A 17,368-nucleotide genomic window follows, 5' to 3' on the forward strand; every position below is an offset into this window, starting at 1 on the left:
GCTCGCGGTGCCGGTTTCCGGGGCGGTCCCGCGGTGCCGACGTGGAGGTTCCGGGCTTTGGCCGGGCCGGGCTGGGACCATGTTGACCAAATTCGAGACCAAATCCGCGCGGGTGAAAGGTGGGAAAAACCGGGATAGACCGGGAATAAACCGGGATAAGCCGCGGTTCGGGGAGCGGGGAGCGGGAGCCGTGAGGGGAAGGTGGATTCCGTCATGGAGGGAGCGGCTGAGGGGGCAATGGCGGATCCTGAGGGGGCTGAGGGGTGATCCCGGGGAAAAGGGAGATCAGGGGGATTTGGGATCGGATTTGGGATCGGATTTGGGATCTGATCCCGGGGAATGGGGCAGGGCCACAGGGAACGGCCTCGAGCTGTGCCCGGGCGGGAAATTTGGGATGGTTTTTCCATGGGGAAAGGGTTGGGAAGGAGTGGAAGGGGCTGAGGGAGGGCTGGATCCCATCCCTGGAGGGCTCTGAGGGATTCCAGGGGTTTTGTGCAGATAAATCCCGGGATTTTGTGCAGGGAATTCCCGGGATTTTGTGCAGGGAATTCCCGGGGTTTTGTGCAGAGAATTCCCGGGATTTTGTGCAGGGAATTCCCGGGGTTTTGTGCAGAGAATTCCCGGGGTTTTGTGCAAGGAATTCCCGGGATTTTGTGCAAAGAATTCCCAGGATTTGGGCTGGGCTTGGGCTGAGAGGCTCCCCAGGATTTCCCCTGGATTTTCCCTCTGTTTTTCCCATCCTTTCCCTGTCCTTTTTTTGCCTTTTCCTCATCCCTTCCCAGATTTTTCCCTGTGTTTTCCCTCTTCTTTCCCAAGGTTTTCTCTCTCTCTTCCCCAGGTTTTTCCTCACCTTTTCCCCCACCTTTTTCCCATCCTTTTCCCAGTTTTTTTCCCAGGTTTTTCCCCATCCTATCCCAGATGTTTTCCCAGATTTTTCCCATTTTTCCCCCACCCTTTCCCCAGTTTTTCCCCGGGTTTTTTCCCAGTTTTTCCCATTTTTTCCCCACACTTTCTCCCGCTGCAGGGCTGTCATTCCACCCCAAGCGGCCCTGGGTGCTGAGCAGCCTCCACAACGGCGTCATCCAGCTCTGGGACTACCGCATGTGCACCCTCATCGACAAGTTCGACGAGCACGACGGTGAGAACGGGGCGAAAAATGGCGAAAACGGGAAAAAACGGGGGAAAAAACGGAAAAAATGGGAGAAACCCGGGGGTTCTGGGGTCCCTGAGATTCCCAAAGGCTTGGGGTGGGTCCCTGGTGCTCCCTCATGGACAAGTTTGATAAGCACGAGGGTGAAAACGGGGCAAAAAGGGGAAAAATGGGAAAAAAAAAGGAAAAAAATGGAAAATCCTGGGCTTCTGGGGGTTCTGGGGTCCCTGAGGTTCCCCAAGGTTTGGGGTGGGTCCCTGGTGCTCCCTCATGGACAAGTTCGATGAGCACGACAGTGAAAACAGGGTGAAAACGGGCAAAAATGGGAAAATTCTGTGAAAAAATGGGAAAAAATGGGAAAAAAAGAGAGAAATCTGGTGGTTCTGGGGTCCCTGAGATTCCCAAAGGTTTGGGGTGGGTCCCTGGTGCTCCCTCATGGACAAGCTTGATGAGCAGGAGGGTAAAAATGGGGAAAAAAATGGGAAAAACTTGGGGCAACCCAGAGAAAAATGGGAAAAATCCATGGGAAAATGGGAAAAAATGGGAAAAAACCAGGAAAAATCTGGGAGTTCTGGGGGTTCTGGGATCCCCACAAGCCCATGGTGTCACTGGGTTTGACTCCAAGGGGGGAAAATTCCCAAAAAATCGGGGGAAAAAAATCCCCAAAATTTGGGGGAAAATTCCCAGAAATTTGGGGGAAAAAATTCCCAAGGATTTAGGGAAAAATTCCCAGGGATTTGGGGGGGAATTGCCCCCAAATGGGGAGGAGGGCCCCCAGGAACTCCGAGGTTCTCCCGCTCCAGGCCCGGTCCGAGGCATCGACTTCCACAAGCAGCAGCCGCTCTTCGTGTCAGGGGGGGATGACTACAAAATCAAGGTCAGCACTCCCAAATCCCCCCTTTTCCCTCTTTTTTCCACATTTTTTCCCCATTTTTCCCCCCCTTTTTCCCTATTTTTTTTCCCCATTTTTCCCCCCCATTTTTTACCACATTTTTTCCCCCATTTTTTCCCCATTTTCTCCCCTCTTTTTCCCATTTTCTCTCAATTTTCCCCCTTTTTTCTCCCATTTTCTCTCAATTTTCCCCCCCTTTTCCCCCTGTTTCCCCATTTTTCCCCATTTCTTCTTCATTTCCCCCCATTTTCCCCCCATTTCTCCCCCTTTTCCCCATTTTTTCCTCCTTTTTCCCATTTTCCCCCCTTTTTTCCCCATTTTCCATCTTTTTTCCCCCCTTTTCCCTTTTTTCCCTTTTTTCCCTTTTTTCCCTTTTTTCCTTTTTTCCTTTTTTTCCTTTTTTTTCCCTTTTTCCCCCTTTTCCCTTTTTTTCCATTTTTTCCCTTTTCCCCCCCTTTTCCCTTTTTTCCCTTTTTTTTCCCTTTTTTCCCCCTTTTTCCCTTTTTTCCCCTTTCTTCCCCTTCTTCCCCCCCCTTTCCCCCCTTTTCCCCATTTTCTTCCAATTTTCCCCCATTTTTCTCCCCATTTATTTCTCATTTCCTTCCCATTTTCTTTCTCATTTCCCCCCATTTTTGGGCTTTTTTTTCCCCCCATTTTTCCCCAAAAACCCAGAGCCTGGGAAGGGCTGTGCTGACCCCTGGGATCCTTCCCAGCCCAGGATTTCTGGGAATAAAACTTGGGAATTTTGAGCGACGGGAGGGAGGAAAATCCAGAATTGGAAATTGGATTAAAATGGGAAAAAAGAGGAGAAACCTGGGAATAAATGGGGAAAAACCCTGGAAAAAAAAAGCAGGAATTCTGTGCTGGGTGGAGCTGGGCCTGTCCCGGTCTGGAATTCCGGGGATTTTTCCTGGATTTCCCCCTGGAATTGCAGGTTTGGAATTACAAACTGCGGCGCTGCCTCTTCACCCTGCTGGGACACCTGGACTACATCCGCACCACCTTCTTCCACCACGTGAGGGCAATCCCGGGAATTCCGGGAATTCTGGGAATTCCGGGGGGCTCTGGGAATTCCGGGGGGCTCTGGGAATCCAGGATTTCTGGCACTCTCCAGTGGGAATCTGCTCTCCCGGGAATTCTGGGGGTTTTCCTGGGAATTCTGGGGTTCTGGGAATTATCCCAGGAATTCTGGGGTTCTGGGAATCCAGGGTTATCCTGGGAATTCTGGGAATTCTGGGGGGTCCTGGGAATTCCAGGGGGCTCTGGGAATCCAGGATTGACCTGGGAATTCTGGGGATTTTCCTGGCAATTCTGGGAGTTCTGGGCTTTTCTGGGAATCCAGAGTTGTCCTGGAAGTTCCGTGGTTCTGGGAATCCAGGATTTTCCTGGGAATTCTGGGGTTTTCCTGGAATTCTGGAGTCCTGGGAATCCAGGATTTTCCTGGGAATTCTGGGGGGTTATCCCAGGAATTCTGGGGTTCTGGGAATCCAGGGTTACCCCGGGAATTCTGGGGGTTATCCCAGGAATTCTGGAGTTCTGGGCTTTTCTGGGAATCCAGGATTTCTGGGAGCTTCTGCTGGGAATCTCCCCATGGAATTTTTGCCCCGGAATTCCCATTTTCCTGGGAATCTCCCCCAGCGGGAATCCCTTTCCTGGGAATTCTGCTTTTCCGGGAATTCCTTTTAACGGGAATCCATTCCCGGGATTCCATCCTCCAGGATCCCTTCCCAGAGGTTTTTCCCCTGGGAAATCCGGAATTCCCAGGGCTGGGCTCTCTCCAGGCCCCAATTCCAGGTTTTTTTTTGTTTTTTCCCAGGAATATCCCTGGATCCTGAGCGCCTCCGACGACCAAACCATCCGCGTGTGGAACTGGCAGAGCCGCACCTGCGTCTGGTCAGGGCCTGGGATCCTGGGAATCTGGGAATTCTGGGAATTCTGGGATTCCCTGGGCTCCGGGCATTCCTGGGAATCTGGGACGAACCCTTCCCTGGGATCCTGGGATAAACCCTTCCCTGGGATTCCTGGGAATTCTGGGAATTCTGGGATTCCCTGGTCTCCTGGCATTCCTGGGAATCTGGGATCAATCCTTGCTTGGGATTCCTGGGATTCCCTGGGATTCTGGGATAAACCCTTTTCTGGGATTCTCTGGGGTAAATGCTTCCTTGGGATTCCTGGGATTCCATGGAAATCTGGGATAAACCCTTCCCTGGGATTCCCTGGGATTCTTTGGGATCAGTCCTTCCCTGGATTCTAGGATTTCATGGAAATCTCGGATAAACCCTTCCCTGAGATTCCTGAGATTTTGGGATCAATCCTTCCTTGGGATTCCTGGGATTCCATGGAAATCTGGGATAAACCCTTCCTTGGGATTCTGGGCTAAACCCTTCCCTGGAATTCCTGGATTCCTGGGATCAGATCTTCCCTGGAATTTCCTGGGATAAATCCTCCCCTGGGATTCTGGGGATTCCCTGGGATTCTGAGACAAATCCATCCCTGGGAGAGCAGAGAATTCCCAGACCCAGGGAATGAATTCCATGCATTCCCTATCCCTGGGATGATGGGAACGTCCCTACCCTTGGAATTGGGGTGGGATTTGTTTGGGATTCCGGGATTTTCCCATCCCAGGATTCCCTGGGCTGCCTCACTGGGGTTGCAGGTCCTGAATTCCCATCCTGGGAATGCCCAGTTCCATCCCAGCCCAGGGAATCCCACAATTCCCAACCCCCTGGGCGTGGGTGGGGCCGGGGCTGCCGGGATCCGGGTTTTCCATGGAATTCTGTCCCGGTTTTTGGGGTCAGCGTGCTGACGGGGCACAACCACTACGTGATGTGCGCCCAGTTCCACCCCAGCGAGGACCTGGTGGTGTCGGCCAGCCTGGACCAGACCGTCAGGGTGTGGGACATCTCCGGTGAGATTCCGGGGAAAAACCGGGAAAAACTGGGAATGGGAGCGGGATGGAGCAGGCCGTCAGGGTGTGGGACATCTCCGGTGAGATTCCGGGGAAAAACCGGGAAAAAACTGGGAATGGGAGCGGGATGGAGCAGGCCGTCAGGGTGTGGGACATCTCCGGTGAGATTCCGGGGAAAATCCATGGGAAAAATTGGGAATGGGAGCGGGATGGAGCAGGCCGTCAGGGTGTGGGACATCTCCGGTGAGATTCCGGGGAAAAACCGGGAAAAACTGGGAATGGGAGCGGGATGGAGCAGGCTGTGAGGGTGTGGGACATCTCCGGTGAGATTCCGGGGAAAAAATGGGAATGGGAATGGGAGTGGGATCGGGTGTGGGATGGACCAGGCTGTGAGTGTGTGGGACATCTCCGGTGAGATTCCGGGGAAAAACCGGGAATGGGAGCGGGATGGAGCAGGCCGTCAGGGTGTGGGACATCTCCGGTGAGATTCCGGGGAAAAACTGGGAAAAACTGTGGGAAACACTGGGAATGGGAGCGGGATGGAGCAGGCCGTCAGGGTGTGGAATATATCCGGTGAGATTCTGGGGAAAATCCATGGGAAAAACTGGGAATGGGAGCGGGATGGAGCAGGCCGTCAGGGTGTGGGATATATCCGGTGAGATTCCGGGGAAAAACCGGGAAAAACCGGGAATGGGAGCGGGATGGAGCAGGCCGTCAGGGTGTGGGACATCTCCGGTGAGATTCCGGGGAAAAACCGGGAAAAACCGGGAATGGGAGCGGGATGGAGCAGGCCGTCAGGGTGTGGGACATCTCCGGTGAGATTCCGGGGAAAAAATGGGAAAAACCGGGAATGGGAGCGGGATGGAGCAGGCCGTCAGGGTGTGGGACATCTCCGGTGAGATTCCGGGGAAAATCCATGGGAAAAATTGGGAATGGGAGCGGGATGGAGCAGGCCGTCAGGGTGTGGGATGTATCTGGTGAGATTCCAGGGAAAAATGAGAAAAACTGTGGGAAAAACTGGGAATGGGAGTGGGAATGGGCGTGAGACCTCTCCGGTGAGATTCCAGGGAAAAATGGGAAAAACTGGGAATGGGAGTGGTTTTTCCTGGTTTTTTCCTGGGTCTTTCCTGGGTTTTTTTTCTGGGTTTTTCCCAGGTTTTTCCTGGTTTTTTCCTGGGTTTATTCCTGAGTTTTTCCTGGGTTTTTCCCGGGTCTTTCCCAGGTTTTTTCCTGGTTTTTTCCTGGGTTTCTCCCGGGTTTCTGGCGGCTTTCTCCCGGGTTTTTCCTGGGTTTTTCCCGTGTTTTTCCTGAGTTTCTCCCCGGCTCCCAGGGCTGAGGAAGAAGAACCTGTCCCCCGGGGCCGTGGAGTCGGACGTGCGCGGCATCACCGGCGTGGATCTCTTCGGCACCACCGACGCCGTGGTCAAGCACGTGCTGGAGGTGCCTGCCATCCCAAATCCCCTGAAATCCCTGGGAAATCCCTGGGAATCCATGGGAAATCCCTGGGAAATCCCTGGGAAATCCCTGGGAAATCCCTGGGAAGTCCATGAAAAATCCATGGGAAATCCATGGGAAATCCCTGGGAAATCCATGAAAAATCCCTGGGAAATCCATGGGAAATCCATGAAAAATCCATGAAAAATCCCTGGGAAATCCCTGGGAAATCCCTGGGAAATCCATGAAAAATCCCTGGGAAATCCATGGGAAATCCATGAAAAATCCCTGGGAAATCCATGGAAAATCCATGAAAAATCCATGAAAAATCCCTGGGAAATCCATGGAAAATCCATGGGAAATCCCTGGGAAATCCCTGGGAAATCCATGAAAAATCCTTGGGAAATCCCTGGGAAATCTATGGGAAATCCATGGAAGAATCCCTGGAAATCCACAAAAATCCCTTCATGCTTCAATCCTTCCCCTGGGGAGGGATTCCAGAAGCATTTTCCTGCTTTTCACCCCTTTTTGTGGTTGATTCCCCAATCCCTGCCATTTTCCATGGATTTCCCCCATTCCTGGCGTTTTTCCCTCACTCCCCTGTGGTTTTCCCTGGATTTTCTTCAGTCCTCCTGGATTTTTCCCCCATTCCTGCTGTTTTCCCTGGATCCCCCCCATTCCTGGCCCTTTTTCCCTGGATTTTCCCCATTCTGTGCCGTTTTTCCCCCACTCCCTGCCATTTCCCCCCGTTCCCAGCCCGTTTTCCCTGGATTTCCCCTCATTCCCACTTTTCCAGGGCCACGACCGGGGGGTGAACTGGGCTGCCTTCCACCCCTCCATGCCCCTCATCGTGTCCGGGGCCGACGACCGCCAGGTGAAGATCTGGAGGATGAACGGTGAGGAAAAAACGGGGGAAAATGGGAAAAAAGCAGGAAAAAGGCTCTGGATTCTGCTTGGGATGGGGGAAAAGTGGGAATCACCCCCGTTCCTGGCGTTTTCCTGCTTTTTCTCCCCAATCTTAGGGAATTTTCCCCCCCATTCCCGGAATTTTCCTGCTTTTCTCCCCAATCTTGGAGAGTTTTCCGCCCCATTCCTTCCATTTTCCAGGGTTTTTATCCCCATTCTTCCCATTCCCCTGGTTTTTCTCCCCCATTCCTCCCTTTTCCCTGGGGTCTTTCCCCATTCCTCCCATTCCATTGCTGTTTTTTGGGAAAAAAAGAATTTTTTCCCATTTTCCCTGGATTTCCCCCCAAATCCCCCCAGAATCCAAGCCACGGGAGGTGACCACGTGCTGGGTTGGTTTCTCCCTTTTTCTGCTGTTTTTTTTTTCCATTTTCCCATCATTTCTCCCCATTCCTCTTAATCCTCTCCCCATTCCCCTGCTGTTTCTCCCCATTCCACGAATTTTCCTCCATTTCTCTGGGATTTTTTCCCTGGGTTTTCTCCCAAATTCCAGAATCCAAGCCATGGGAGGTGCCATGTGCTGGGCTGGTTTCTCCCTTTTCCTGCTCTTTCTTTCCCATTTCCCCATCATTTCTCCCCATTCCCCTTGGCTCTCCCCCCATTCCCCTGCTGTCTCTCCCCATTCCATGAACATTTTTCCCCGTTTTCCCCGTTTTTCCCCCCAAATCCCAGAGTCCAAGGCCTGGGAGGTGGACACGTGCCGGGGCCACTACAACAACGTTTCCTGCGCCGTTTTCCACCCGCGCCAGGAGCTGATCCTCAGCAACTCCGAGGACAAGAGCATCCGGGTGTGGGACATGTCCAAGCGGTCAGTGCCCCCTGGGGGGACGGGAGTGACCCTTGGGAAGCTCTGGAATTCCCAGGATTGATGGAACTCCTGGATTTTCCCCCCCAGGACTGGAGTCCAAACGTTCCGGCGCGACCACGACCGCTTCTGGGTGCTGGCGGCGCATCCCAACCTCAACCTCTTTGCTGCTGGTGAGTCCTGGAATTCCGGCTGGGAATCCCCAGATTCCACCTGGGAATCCCCAAATTCCACCTGGGATACCCCGAAATACCCTCAGGAACTCCAGGTTTCTGCAGGAACCCCAAATTCCGGGTGTAATTCCCAGTGTTTTTTCCGGAATTCCGGGTGTTTTTCACCCCAGGGCACAACTGGGCCATGCTGGTGCTCAGTTCCCTTTTCTCTCCCCGTTCCCATCCCAAATTCCTGGTGGTTTTCCCCAGCACTCTTGCTGTAATTCCGGGTATTTTCCTGGCGTTCTGGCTGTAATTCCCGGTGTAATTCTGGCTGTTACTCTGGGTGTTTTTCCCAGGATTCCAGGTGGTTTTCCCTGGAATTCCTGCTGTTATTCTGGGTGTTTTTCCCTGGAATTTTGGCTGTAATTCTGGCTGAAATTCCTAGTGTAATTCTAGCTGCTATTTTGGGTGTTTTTCTCTGGAATTCTGGCTGTAATTCCTGCTGTAATTCCGTGTGTTTTTCCCTGGAATTCCTGCTGTTATTCTGGTTGTTTTTCCCTGGAATTCCCGCTGTTATTCCGGGTGTTTTTCCCTGGAATTCCGGCTGTTATTCCGGGTGTTTTTCCCTGGAATTCGCAGTGTAATTCCCGGTGTAATTCCGGCTGTAAGTCCCTGTGTAATTCCGGGTGTTTTTCCCTGGAATTCCGGCTGTTATTCCGGGTGTTTTTCCCTGGAATTCCCGGTGTAATTCCGGGTGTTTTCCCTGGAATTCCCGGTGTAATTCTGGGTATTTTCCCTGGAATTCCCGGTGTAATTCCGGGTGTTTTTCCCTGGAATTCCCGGTGTAATTCCGGGTGTTTTTCCCTGGAATTCCCGCTGTAATTCCGGCTGTAATTCCTGCTGTTTTCCCCCAGGGCACGACGGGGGCATGCTGGTGTTCAAGCTGGAGCGGGAGCGGCCGGCGCTGGCCGTGCACGGGAACTCCCTGTTCTACGTCAAGGACCGCTTCCTGCGGCAGCTCGACTTCGGCAGCTCCCGCGACGTGGCCGTGATGCAGCTGCGCAGGCACGGCGAGCCCCGCATCCCTGAAATCCACCCCGAAATACCTGAAATCTGCCCCAAAATCCACTCCGAAATCCCTGAAATCCATCCCAAAATCTACCCTAAAATCCGTCCCAAAATCCACCCCAAAATCCCTGAAATCCACCCCTGAAATCCACCCCAAAATCCACCCTGAAATCCACCCCAAAATCCCTGAAATCCACCCCTGAAATCCACCCCAAAATCCACCCTGAAATCCACTCTGAAATCCACCCTGAAATCCCCAAAATCCATCCCAAAATCTACCCTAAAATCTGCCCCAAAATCCCTGAAATCCGCCCCGAAATCCACCCCAAAATCCCTGAAATCCACCCCTGAAATCTGCCCCAAAATCCACCCTGAAATCCCCAAAATCCATCCCAAAATCTACCCTAAAATCTGCCCCAAAATCCCTGAAATCCGCCCCGAAATCCACCCCAAAATCCCTGAAATCCATCCCTGAAATCCACTCTGAAATCCACCCTGAAATCCCCAAAATCCATCCCAAATTCTACCCTCAAATCCACCCCAAAATCCCTGAAATCCATCCCAAAATCCACCCTAAAATCCGCCCCAAAATCCCTGAAATTCACCCTGAAATCCCCAAAATCCATCCCAAGATCCACCCTAAAATCCGCCCCAAAATCTCTGAAATCCGCCCCAGAATCCACCCCAAAATCCACCCTGAAATCCCCGAAATCCATCCCAAAATCTACCCTAAAATCCGCCCCAAAATCTACCCTAAAATCTGCCCCAAAAGCCCTGAAATCTGCTCTGAAATCCACCCCAAAATCCCTGAAATCCACCCCAAAATCCCTGAAATCCACCCCAAATTCCATCCCAGACACCCCCAGGGTTCCCAAAATCCCCTGGATCCATCCCAAAAAAGCCCCAGGGCTCCCAAAATCCCATTTTTCCCTTTCCAGCGGCTCCAAGTTCCCGGTGTTCAGCATGAGCTACAACCCAGCTGAGAATGCCGTGCTGCTCTGCACTGTGAGTCCCAAAATCCTGGGGTTTTTGGGAAAAATCCCCCAAATCCCTGACTCTGGGGAACAATCCCTCCAATCCCACTTCATTCCTGTGAAAAATCCCTCAAATCCCTGATTTTTTTGGGGAAAAATCCCTCAAACCTCTGATTTTTTTGAGGAAAAAAATCCCTCAAATCCCTGATTTTTTTGGGGAAAACCCCTCAAATCCCTGGATTTTTTGGGGGAGAAAATCCCAATCCCTCAAATTCCACTTTTTTGTGGTGGGGAAGAACCTCTTGAACCCCACATTTTAAAAATAGGAAAATCACTCAAATTCCTCTTTTTCCTGAGGAAAAATCCCTTAAATTCCACTTTTTTGGGGGGGAAATCCCTTAAATTCCATTATTTTTTTGGGAAAAACCCCTCAAATCCCTGATTTTTTTGAGGAAAACCCCTCAAATCCCTGTTTTTTGGGGGGAAAATCCCAAAAATGCCCTTTTTTTATCCCACAGCGAGCCAGCAACCTGGAGAACAGCACCTACGACCTCTACACCATTCCCAAGGATGCAGATTCCCAAAATCCTGATGGTGAGTGTTCCCAAAAATCCCAGAAATTCCCATCCCCATTCCCCCCTCCAATTTTCCCTTCATTTATCCCCCAAAATCCCTTTTTTTAACCCCAAATTTTGTTTTTTTTCCACTGATTTTTTGGCAGCTTTCCCCTTTTCCCTTGAAAAATTCACACTTTTCCAGCCCCCCATCCATATTTTATCAGGAATTCTCCTTTCCCTTCCCAAATTTTCCTCCCAGCTGGAGATTTCCTGGCTCTGTCCAAAGTTGATGGATCTCAGGCGGATTTTTGGGATAAAAAAAACCCTTTAAAAACGACAATTCCAGGAATTATTTTGTTTTCCCTTTCTGGCAAATTCCACATGATTTTTTTTTTGTGTGTGGGGGGAGGAATTTACGATTCCAAGCTTTGATTTAATGGGATGAAAACTCCCAAATTATTGGATTTTTGTCCTGGTTTTCAATCCCAGCTGCTCCCCCTGCCAGGGAGGAATGATGGATTTGGGGCCTTTTCCAGGGATTTATGGATTCCAGAGGGTTTGGAGCAGGGAATATTTCCCTGCTGGGCTGGATTTGGAGGCAAAGAACGGGGAAAAAAAATCATTTTTTTGGGCAGTTTTTCCAGCTGGGATATTGGGAAGATCAATCAAATCCCTGGATTTGATGGAGGAGCAGCTGGGTCCCAAAAAAAATGAGGGAAAAGGGAAAATTCTGCTTCCAGAGGAGGGAGAAGGGTTTGGGGACAAAACCCTCCAATCCCTGAGGTTTTGGGAAAAACCCCTCAAATCCATGATTTTTTGGGGCAAAATCCCTCAAATTCCACTTTATTTTTTGGAAAAGTTTCTGAAATCCCACAATTTTGGGAAAAATCCCTCAACTTCCATTTTTTTTGGGGGGATAACCCCTCTGGTTCCACGTTTTGGGGATTTTCAGGGCCTTTTCTGGCTGAAAATTGCAGATTTTTTACGGAATATCAGAGGCTGAAGCAGCCTGGGATGGGGGGATTGTCCCATGGAATGGGAGGAGAGTTAGGGTCCCTTCTGATCCCAAAAATTCTGGGATTCTGGAATGTGAATCCAGGAGGAATCCGGATCCCATCCCAACCCCTGAACCCCATCCCATCAATTCCATAAATCCCATTGATCCCATAAATCCCATTGATGTCATCCCAATCCCATAAATCCCATTGATGTCATCCCAATCCCTGAATCCCAGTCCCATCAATCCCAGGGATCCCTTATTCTCATCCCATCCTAGCCCATAAATCTCATCCCAGTCCCATCCCAATCCCATCCCATAAATCCCATCCCAATCCCATTCTAGAAATCCCATCTCAATCCCATTCTTTAAATCCCATCCCATAAATCCCATCCCATAAATCCCATCCCAATGCCATTCTTTAAATGTCATCCCCTAAATCCCATCCCAATCCCACAGATCCCATCCCAATCCTGTCCCATAAATCCCATCCCGTAGATCCCATCCCATAAATCCCATCCCAAGCCCATCCCATCAATCCCATCTCATAAATCCCATCCCATAACTGCCATCCCAATCCCATTTATTTAAATCCCATCCCATAAATCCCATCCTAAAATCTGCCCATTCTATAAATCCCATCCCACAGATCCCATCTCATAAATCTCATCCCATAAATCCCCTCTCATTTTATCAATCCCATCCCATAAATCCCAATCCCATCCCATCAATCCCATCCCGAGGGATGGATTCCCGGGTTGATCCCAGGTTGATCCCGGCCGGATTCCCGGGCTGATCCTGGCTGGATTCCCGGGTTGATCCCGGGTTGATCCCGGGTTGATCCCAGGTTGATCCTGACCGGATTCCTGGGTTGATCCCGGTTGATCCCGGGTTGATCCCGGTTGATCCCGCTGTTTTTGGGCTCGCAGCTCCGGAGGGGAAGCGCTCCTCGGGGCTCACGGCCGTGTGGGTGGCGCGGAACCGATTCGCCGTCCTGGACAGGATGCACTCGGTGAGATCCCGGGGAAAAACTGGGAAAAATTGGGATAATGGGGGGCCAGGGGGGCCTGATCCCAATGGAAAAAGGGTTGGGGAAATTGGGATAATGGGGATTGGGTCCACAGGAACCTGATCCCAAATAAAAAGGGTTGGGGAAATTGGGAGATTGGGATAATGGGGATCAGATCTGGAGGGGCCTGATCCCAAAAAAGGGCTAGGATTGGGATAATGGGCATTGGGATAATGGGGATCGGATCCAGAGAGGTCTGATCCCAAAAAAGGGCTAGGATTGGGATAATGGGCATTGGGATAATGGGGATCAGATCCAGAGGGGCCTGATCCCAAAAAAAAACCGGGTTGGGAAAAGCAGGAATGGGGCTGGAGCAGCTGGAAAAGGGAATGGAGGATCCTGAGGGAGCTGGGGGGGTGGTCCTGGAGAAAAGGGGGATCCGGGGGGGATTTGGGATCTGCCAGGGGGGATTTGGGATCTGATCCCAGGCAGTGGGGCAGGACAGGAGGGAACGGCCTCGAGCTGTGCCAGGGCTGGAAATTTGGGATGATTTTTCCATGGAAAAGGGTTGGGAAGCATCAGAAGGGGCTCAGGGAGGGTTGGATCCCCACCTCTGGAGGTGTTCGAGGGATTCCTGGGATTTGGGTTGGGCTTTTCCAACCTCCAAAATCCCGGAATTCCAGGAAAACCCCAAATCCCAACCCAGCTCTTTGTGCTCCCTCAAAAAAAAGGGAAAAATCCTGGAAAAACCCAACTCTGCTTCAGCCCAAAGGGCACAGAAACCTCCCCGCTTTCTCTAAAATCCCCTAAAACTGGGAATTCCCCCCAAAATCTGGGAATTCCCCCCAAAACCTGGGAATTCCCCCCAAAACCTGGGAATTCCCCCCAAAACCTGGGAATTCCCCCCAAAACCTGGGAATTTCCCCCCAAAACCTGGGAATTTCCCCCCAAAACCTGGGAATTCCCCCCAAAACCTGGGAATTCTCTTCCCGGGGGCAGATCCTGATCAAGAACCTGAAGAACGAGATCACCAAGAAGGTTCCGGTTCCCAACTGCGACGAGATTTTCTACGCGGGCACGGGGAACCTGCTCCTCAGGGACTCCGACTCCATCACCCTCTTCGACGTCCAGCAGAAAAGGTGGGAGCTTTCCTGGAATTTTCTGGGAATTCCGCCCCTAAATCCTGCTTTTTCTGCTCCAGGTCCTGTTTCTTTCACCCTAAATCCTGCTTTTTCTACCTTGAATCCCACTTTTCCCACCCCAAATCCTGCCTGCTCCCGTGGAAAGCTGGGAAAGTGATCTGCTGGGGTTTTTTTGGGATCTGCTGGAGTTTTTTGGGATCCATTGGGGTTTTTTTGGATTTTGGGCCGTTCGCTGATCCCGGATCCGGGGTTTTTCCAGGACTTTGGCCTCGGTGAAGATCTCCAAGGTGAAGTACGTGATCTGGTCGGCCGACATGTCCCACGTGGCCCTGCTGGCCAAGCACGGTGAGCTCCGGGGCAAGATTCCCATTCCCGTAATTCCCACAATTCCTGCAATCCTCATTATCCCCATTCCCGTCCTGATCTCCATTCCCATTCCCACTCCCATTCTCGTCCCCATTCTGATCCCTGTTCTCATTCCTATCCCTGTTATTCCCATCCCCATTCCCATTATTCCCACAATCCCCGTTATCCCCATTCCCATCCCGATCTCCATTCCCCATCCCTGTCCCCATCCCCATTCCCATCCCGATCCCCGTTCTCAATTCCATTCCTGTAATTCCCGTTACTCCTGTCATTCCTGCAATCCCTGCCATTCCCGTCATTCCCGCTGTTCCCATAATCCCCTCATTCCCATCATTCCCTGCTTCCCGCTGTTCCCATAATCCTGTCATTCCCTCATTCCCGCCCTTCCCATAATCCCCTCATTCCTGTCATTCCCTGCTTCCTGCCATTCTCATAATTCCTTCATTCCCATCATTCCCTGCTTCCCGCCGTTCCCATAATCCCTTCATTCCCTCCTTCCCATCATTCCCTGCTTCCCGCCGTTCCCATAATTCCTTCATTCCTTCGTTCCCATCATTCCTGTCATTCCCTGCTTCCCACTGTTCCCCTCATTCCGTCATTCCCTGTTTCCTGCCGTTCCCATAATGCCGTCATTCCCTCATTCCCACTGTTCCCATAATCCCCTTGTTCCCGTCGTGCCCTGTTTCCCGCCGTTCCCCTCATTCCCTCATTCCCGCCGTTCCCGTCATTCCCTCATTCCCGCCGTTCCCATCATTCCCTCATTCCCGCCGTTCCCGTCATTCCCTCATTCCCGTCATTCCCTCATTCCCTCATTCCCGCCGTTCCCCTCATTCCCTCATTCCCGTCATCCCCTCATTCCCGCCGTTCCCGTCATTCCCTCATTCCCGCCGTTCCCGTCATTCCCTCATTCCCGCCGTTCCCCTCATTCCCTCATTCCCGTCATCCCCTCATTCCCGCCGTTCCCGTCATTCCCTCATTCCCGCCGTTCCCGTCATTCCCTCATTCCCGCCGTTCCCGTCATTCCCTCATTCCCGCCGTTCCCGCCGCTGCAGCCATCCTGATCTGTAACCGGAAGCTGGAGTCGCTGTGCCAGATCCACGAGAACATCCGGGTGAAGAGCGGCGCCTGGGACGAGAGCGGCGTCTTCATCTACACCACCAGCAACCACATCAAATACGCCGTCACCTCGGGGTCAGCCGAGGATGGCCGGGAATTCCTGGGATGGCCGGGATTGCCTGGGATGGCCGGGATTGCCTGGGATGGCCGGGAATTCCTGGGATGGCCGGGAATTACTGGGATGGCCGGGATTGCCTGGGATGGCCGGGATTCACTGGGATGGCCGGGATTGCCTGGGATGGCCGGGATTGCCTGGGATGGCCGGGATTCACTGGGATGGTCAGGAGTTCCCTGGGATGGCCTGGAATTGTCACTGGCATGGCCAGGAATTCCATGGAACGGCTTTGAGTTCCCTGGGATGGTCTGGAATTCCTCGGGATAGCCAGGAGTCCCCTGGGATGGTCACTCCCTGGGATGGCTGAGAGTTCCCTGGAATGGCTGGAAGTTCCCTGGAATAGCTGGGAATTCTTACCAGGAATGTTGCCCTGGAACCCCCTGGGATGGTTGGGAACTCTCACCGGGAATATCCCCCTGGAACTCCCCAGGATGACCAGGAATTCTCACTGGGAATTCTCACTGGGAATATCCCCTGGAACTCCCCGGGATGACCGGGAATTCTCACTGGGAATATCCCCCTGGAACTCCCCGGGATGACCGGGAATTCTCACTGGGAATATCCCCCTGGAACTCCCCGGGATGGGTGGGAATTATCCCCAGGAATATCCTCCTGGAACTCCCCAGGATGACCAGGAATTCTCACTGGGAATATCCCCTGGAACTCCCCGGGATGACCGGGAATTCTCACTGGGAATTCTCACTGGGAATATCCCCTGGAACTCCCCGGGATGACCGGGAATTCTCACTGGGAATATCCCCTGGAACTCCCCGGGATGACCGGGAATTCCCACGGGGAATTCCGACCGGGAATGTCCCCGCCCGGCACAGGGATCACGGGATCATCCGCACGCTGGACCTGCCCATCTACGTGACGCGGGTGAAGGGCAACAACGTGTACTGCCTGGACCGGGAGTGCCGGCCCCGCGTGCTCACCATCGACCCCACCGAGTTCCGCTTCAAACTCGCCCTCATCAACAGGAAGTACGACGAGGTCAGCAGACAAATCTGGGAGTGGGGAAAGTGGGAAAAAATGGGATTGGGAATGGGGGAAAGTGAGGTATGGAATGGTGGAGAAATGGTTTTGGGAATGGTGGAAAAATGTCGGTAAGTCCCAGGTGCTCACATTGACTCCACCGAGTTGCGCTTCAAACTGGCTCTCATGATGAGGTCAGGAAGCAAATCTGGGGACGGGGAAAGTGGGAAAAAGAGGGATTGGGAATGGGGAAAAGTGGGGTTGGGAACGTGGAAAAACATGGGTGAGCCCCACATGCTCAGCATCAACCCCACTGAGTTCAGCTTCAAACTGGCTCTCATCGACAGGAAGTACGAGGTCAGGAAATCTGGGAATGGAGGGAAATAGAAAAGCCTTTCCCGAGGATTCTGGGTTTGGGAGTAGGGCTGGAGCATTTGGGAATAGGGGCTGCCAAAGCCTTTCCCGAGGGTTTTTGGGAAGCGCCTTTGCTGAGGGATTTTGGGAAAAGCCTTTCCCGAGGGTTTTGGCAAGAGCCTTTCCCAAGGGATTTTGGGAAGAGCCTTTCCCAGGGATGGAAAATCCTTTCCTGAGGGATTTTGGGAAGAGATTTCCCAGGGGTTTTGGGAAGAGCCTTTCCCAGGGATGGAAGAGCCTTTCCCAGGGGTTTTGGGAAGAGATTTCCCAGGCTTTTGGGAAGAGCCTTTCCCAGGGATGGAAGAGCCTTTCCCAGGGGTTTTGGGAA

General features: G+C 52.2%; 1 protein-coding gene across 1 annotated transcript in view; it reads left to right on the top strand.

Annotated features, from left to right (window-relative positions):
• The window catches only part of COPA (COPI coat complex subunit alpha), a 26,079-nt gene continuing 8,711 nt past the window's right edge, over positions 1 to 17,368 (top strand). Inside the window, exons 1-18 of the mRNA XM_064401378.1 lie at positions 1 to 119; positions 1,025 to 1,138; positions 1,954 to 2,027; positions 2,977 to 3,057; positions 3,859 to 3,935; positions 4,841 to 4,950; positions 6,281 to 6,390; positions 7,181 to 7,280; positions 8,020 to 8,155; positions 8,243 to 8,325; positions 9,222 to 9,372; positions 10,314 to 10,380; positions 10,868 to 10,943; positions 12,833 to 12,915; positions 13,912 to 14,051; positions 14,314 to 14,399; positions 15,473 to 15,611; positions 16,482 to 16,644. Coding sequence (XP_064257448.1) covers positions 80 to 119; positions 1,025 to 1,138; positions 1,954 to 2,027; positions 2,977 to 3,057; positions 3,859 to 3,935; positions 4,841 to 4,950; positions 6,281 to 6,390; positions 7,181 to 7,280; positions 8,020 to 8,155; positions 8,243 to 8,325; positions 9,222 to 9,372; positions 10,314 to 10,380; positions 10,868 to 10,943; positions 12,833 to 12,915; positions 13,912 to 14,051; positions 14,314 to 14,399; positions 15,473 to 15,611; positions 16,482 to 16,644 — 1,830 coding nt within the window. The 5' untranslated portion in view covers positions 1 to 79. The remainder of the gene's footprint in view (positions 120 to 1,024; positions 1,139 to 1,953; positions 2,028 to 2,976; positions 3,058 to 3,858; positions 3,936 to 4,840; positions 4,951 to 6,280; positions 6,391 to 7,180; positions 7,281 to 8,019; positions 8,156 to 8,242; positions 8,326 to 9,221; positions 9,373 to 10,313; positions 10,381 to 10,867; positions 10,944 to 12,832; positions 12,916 to 13,911; positions 14,052 to 14,313; positions 14,400 to 15,472; positions 15,612 to 16,481; positions 16,645 to 17,368) is intronic.

The sequence above is a fragment of the Passer domesticus genome, chromosome 32 (genome assembly GCF_036417665.1).
Source record: "Passer domesticus isolate bPasDom1 chromosome 32, bPasDom1.hap1, whole genome shotgun sequence".
Classification (NCBI taxonomy): Eukaryota; Metazoa; Chordata; class Aves; order Passeriformes; family Passeridae; genus Passer; species Passer domesticus.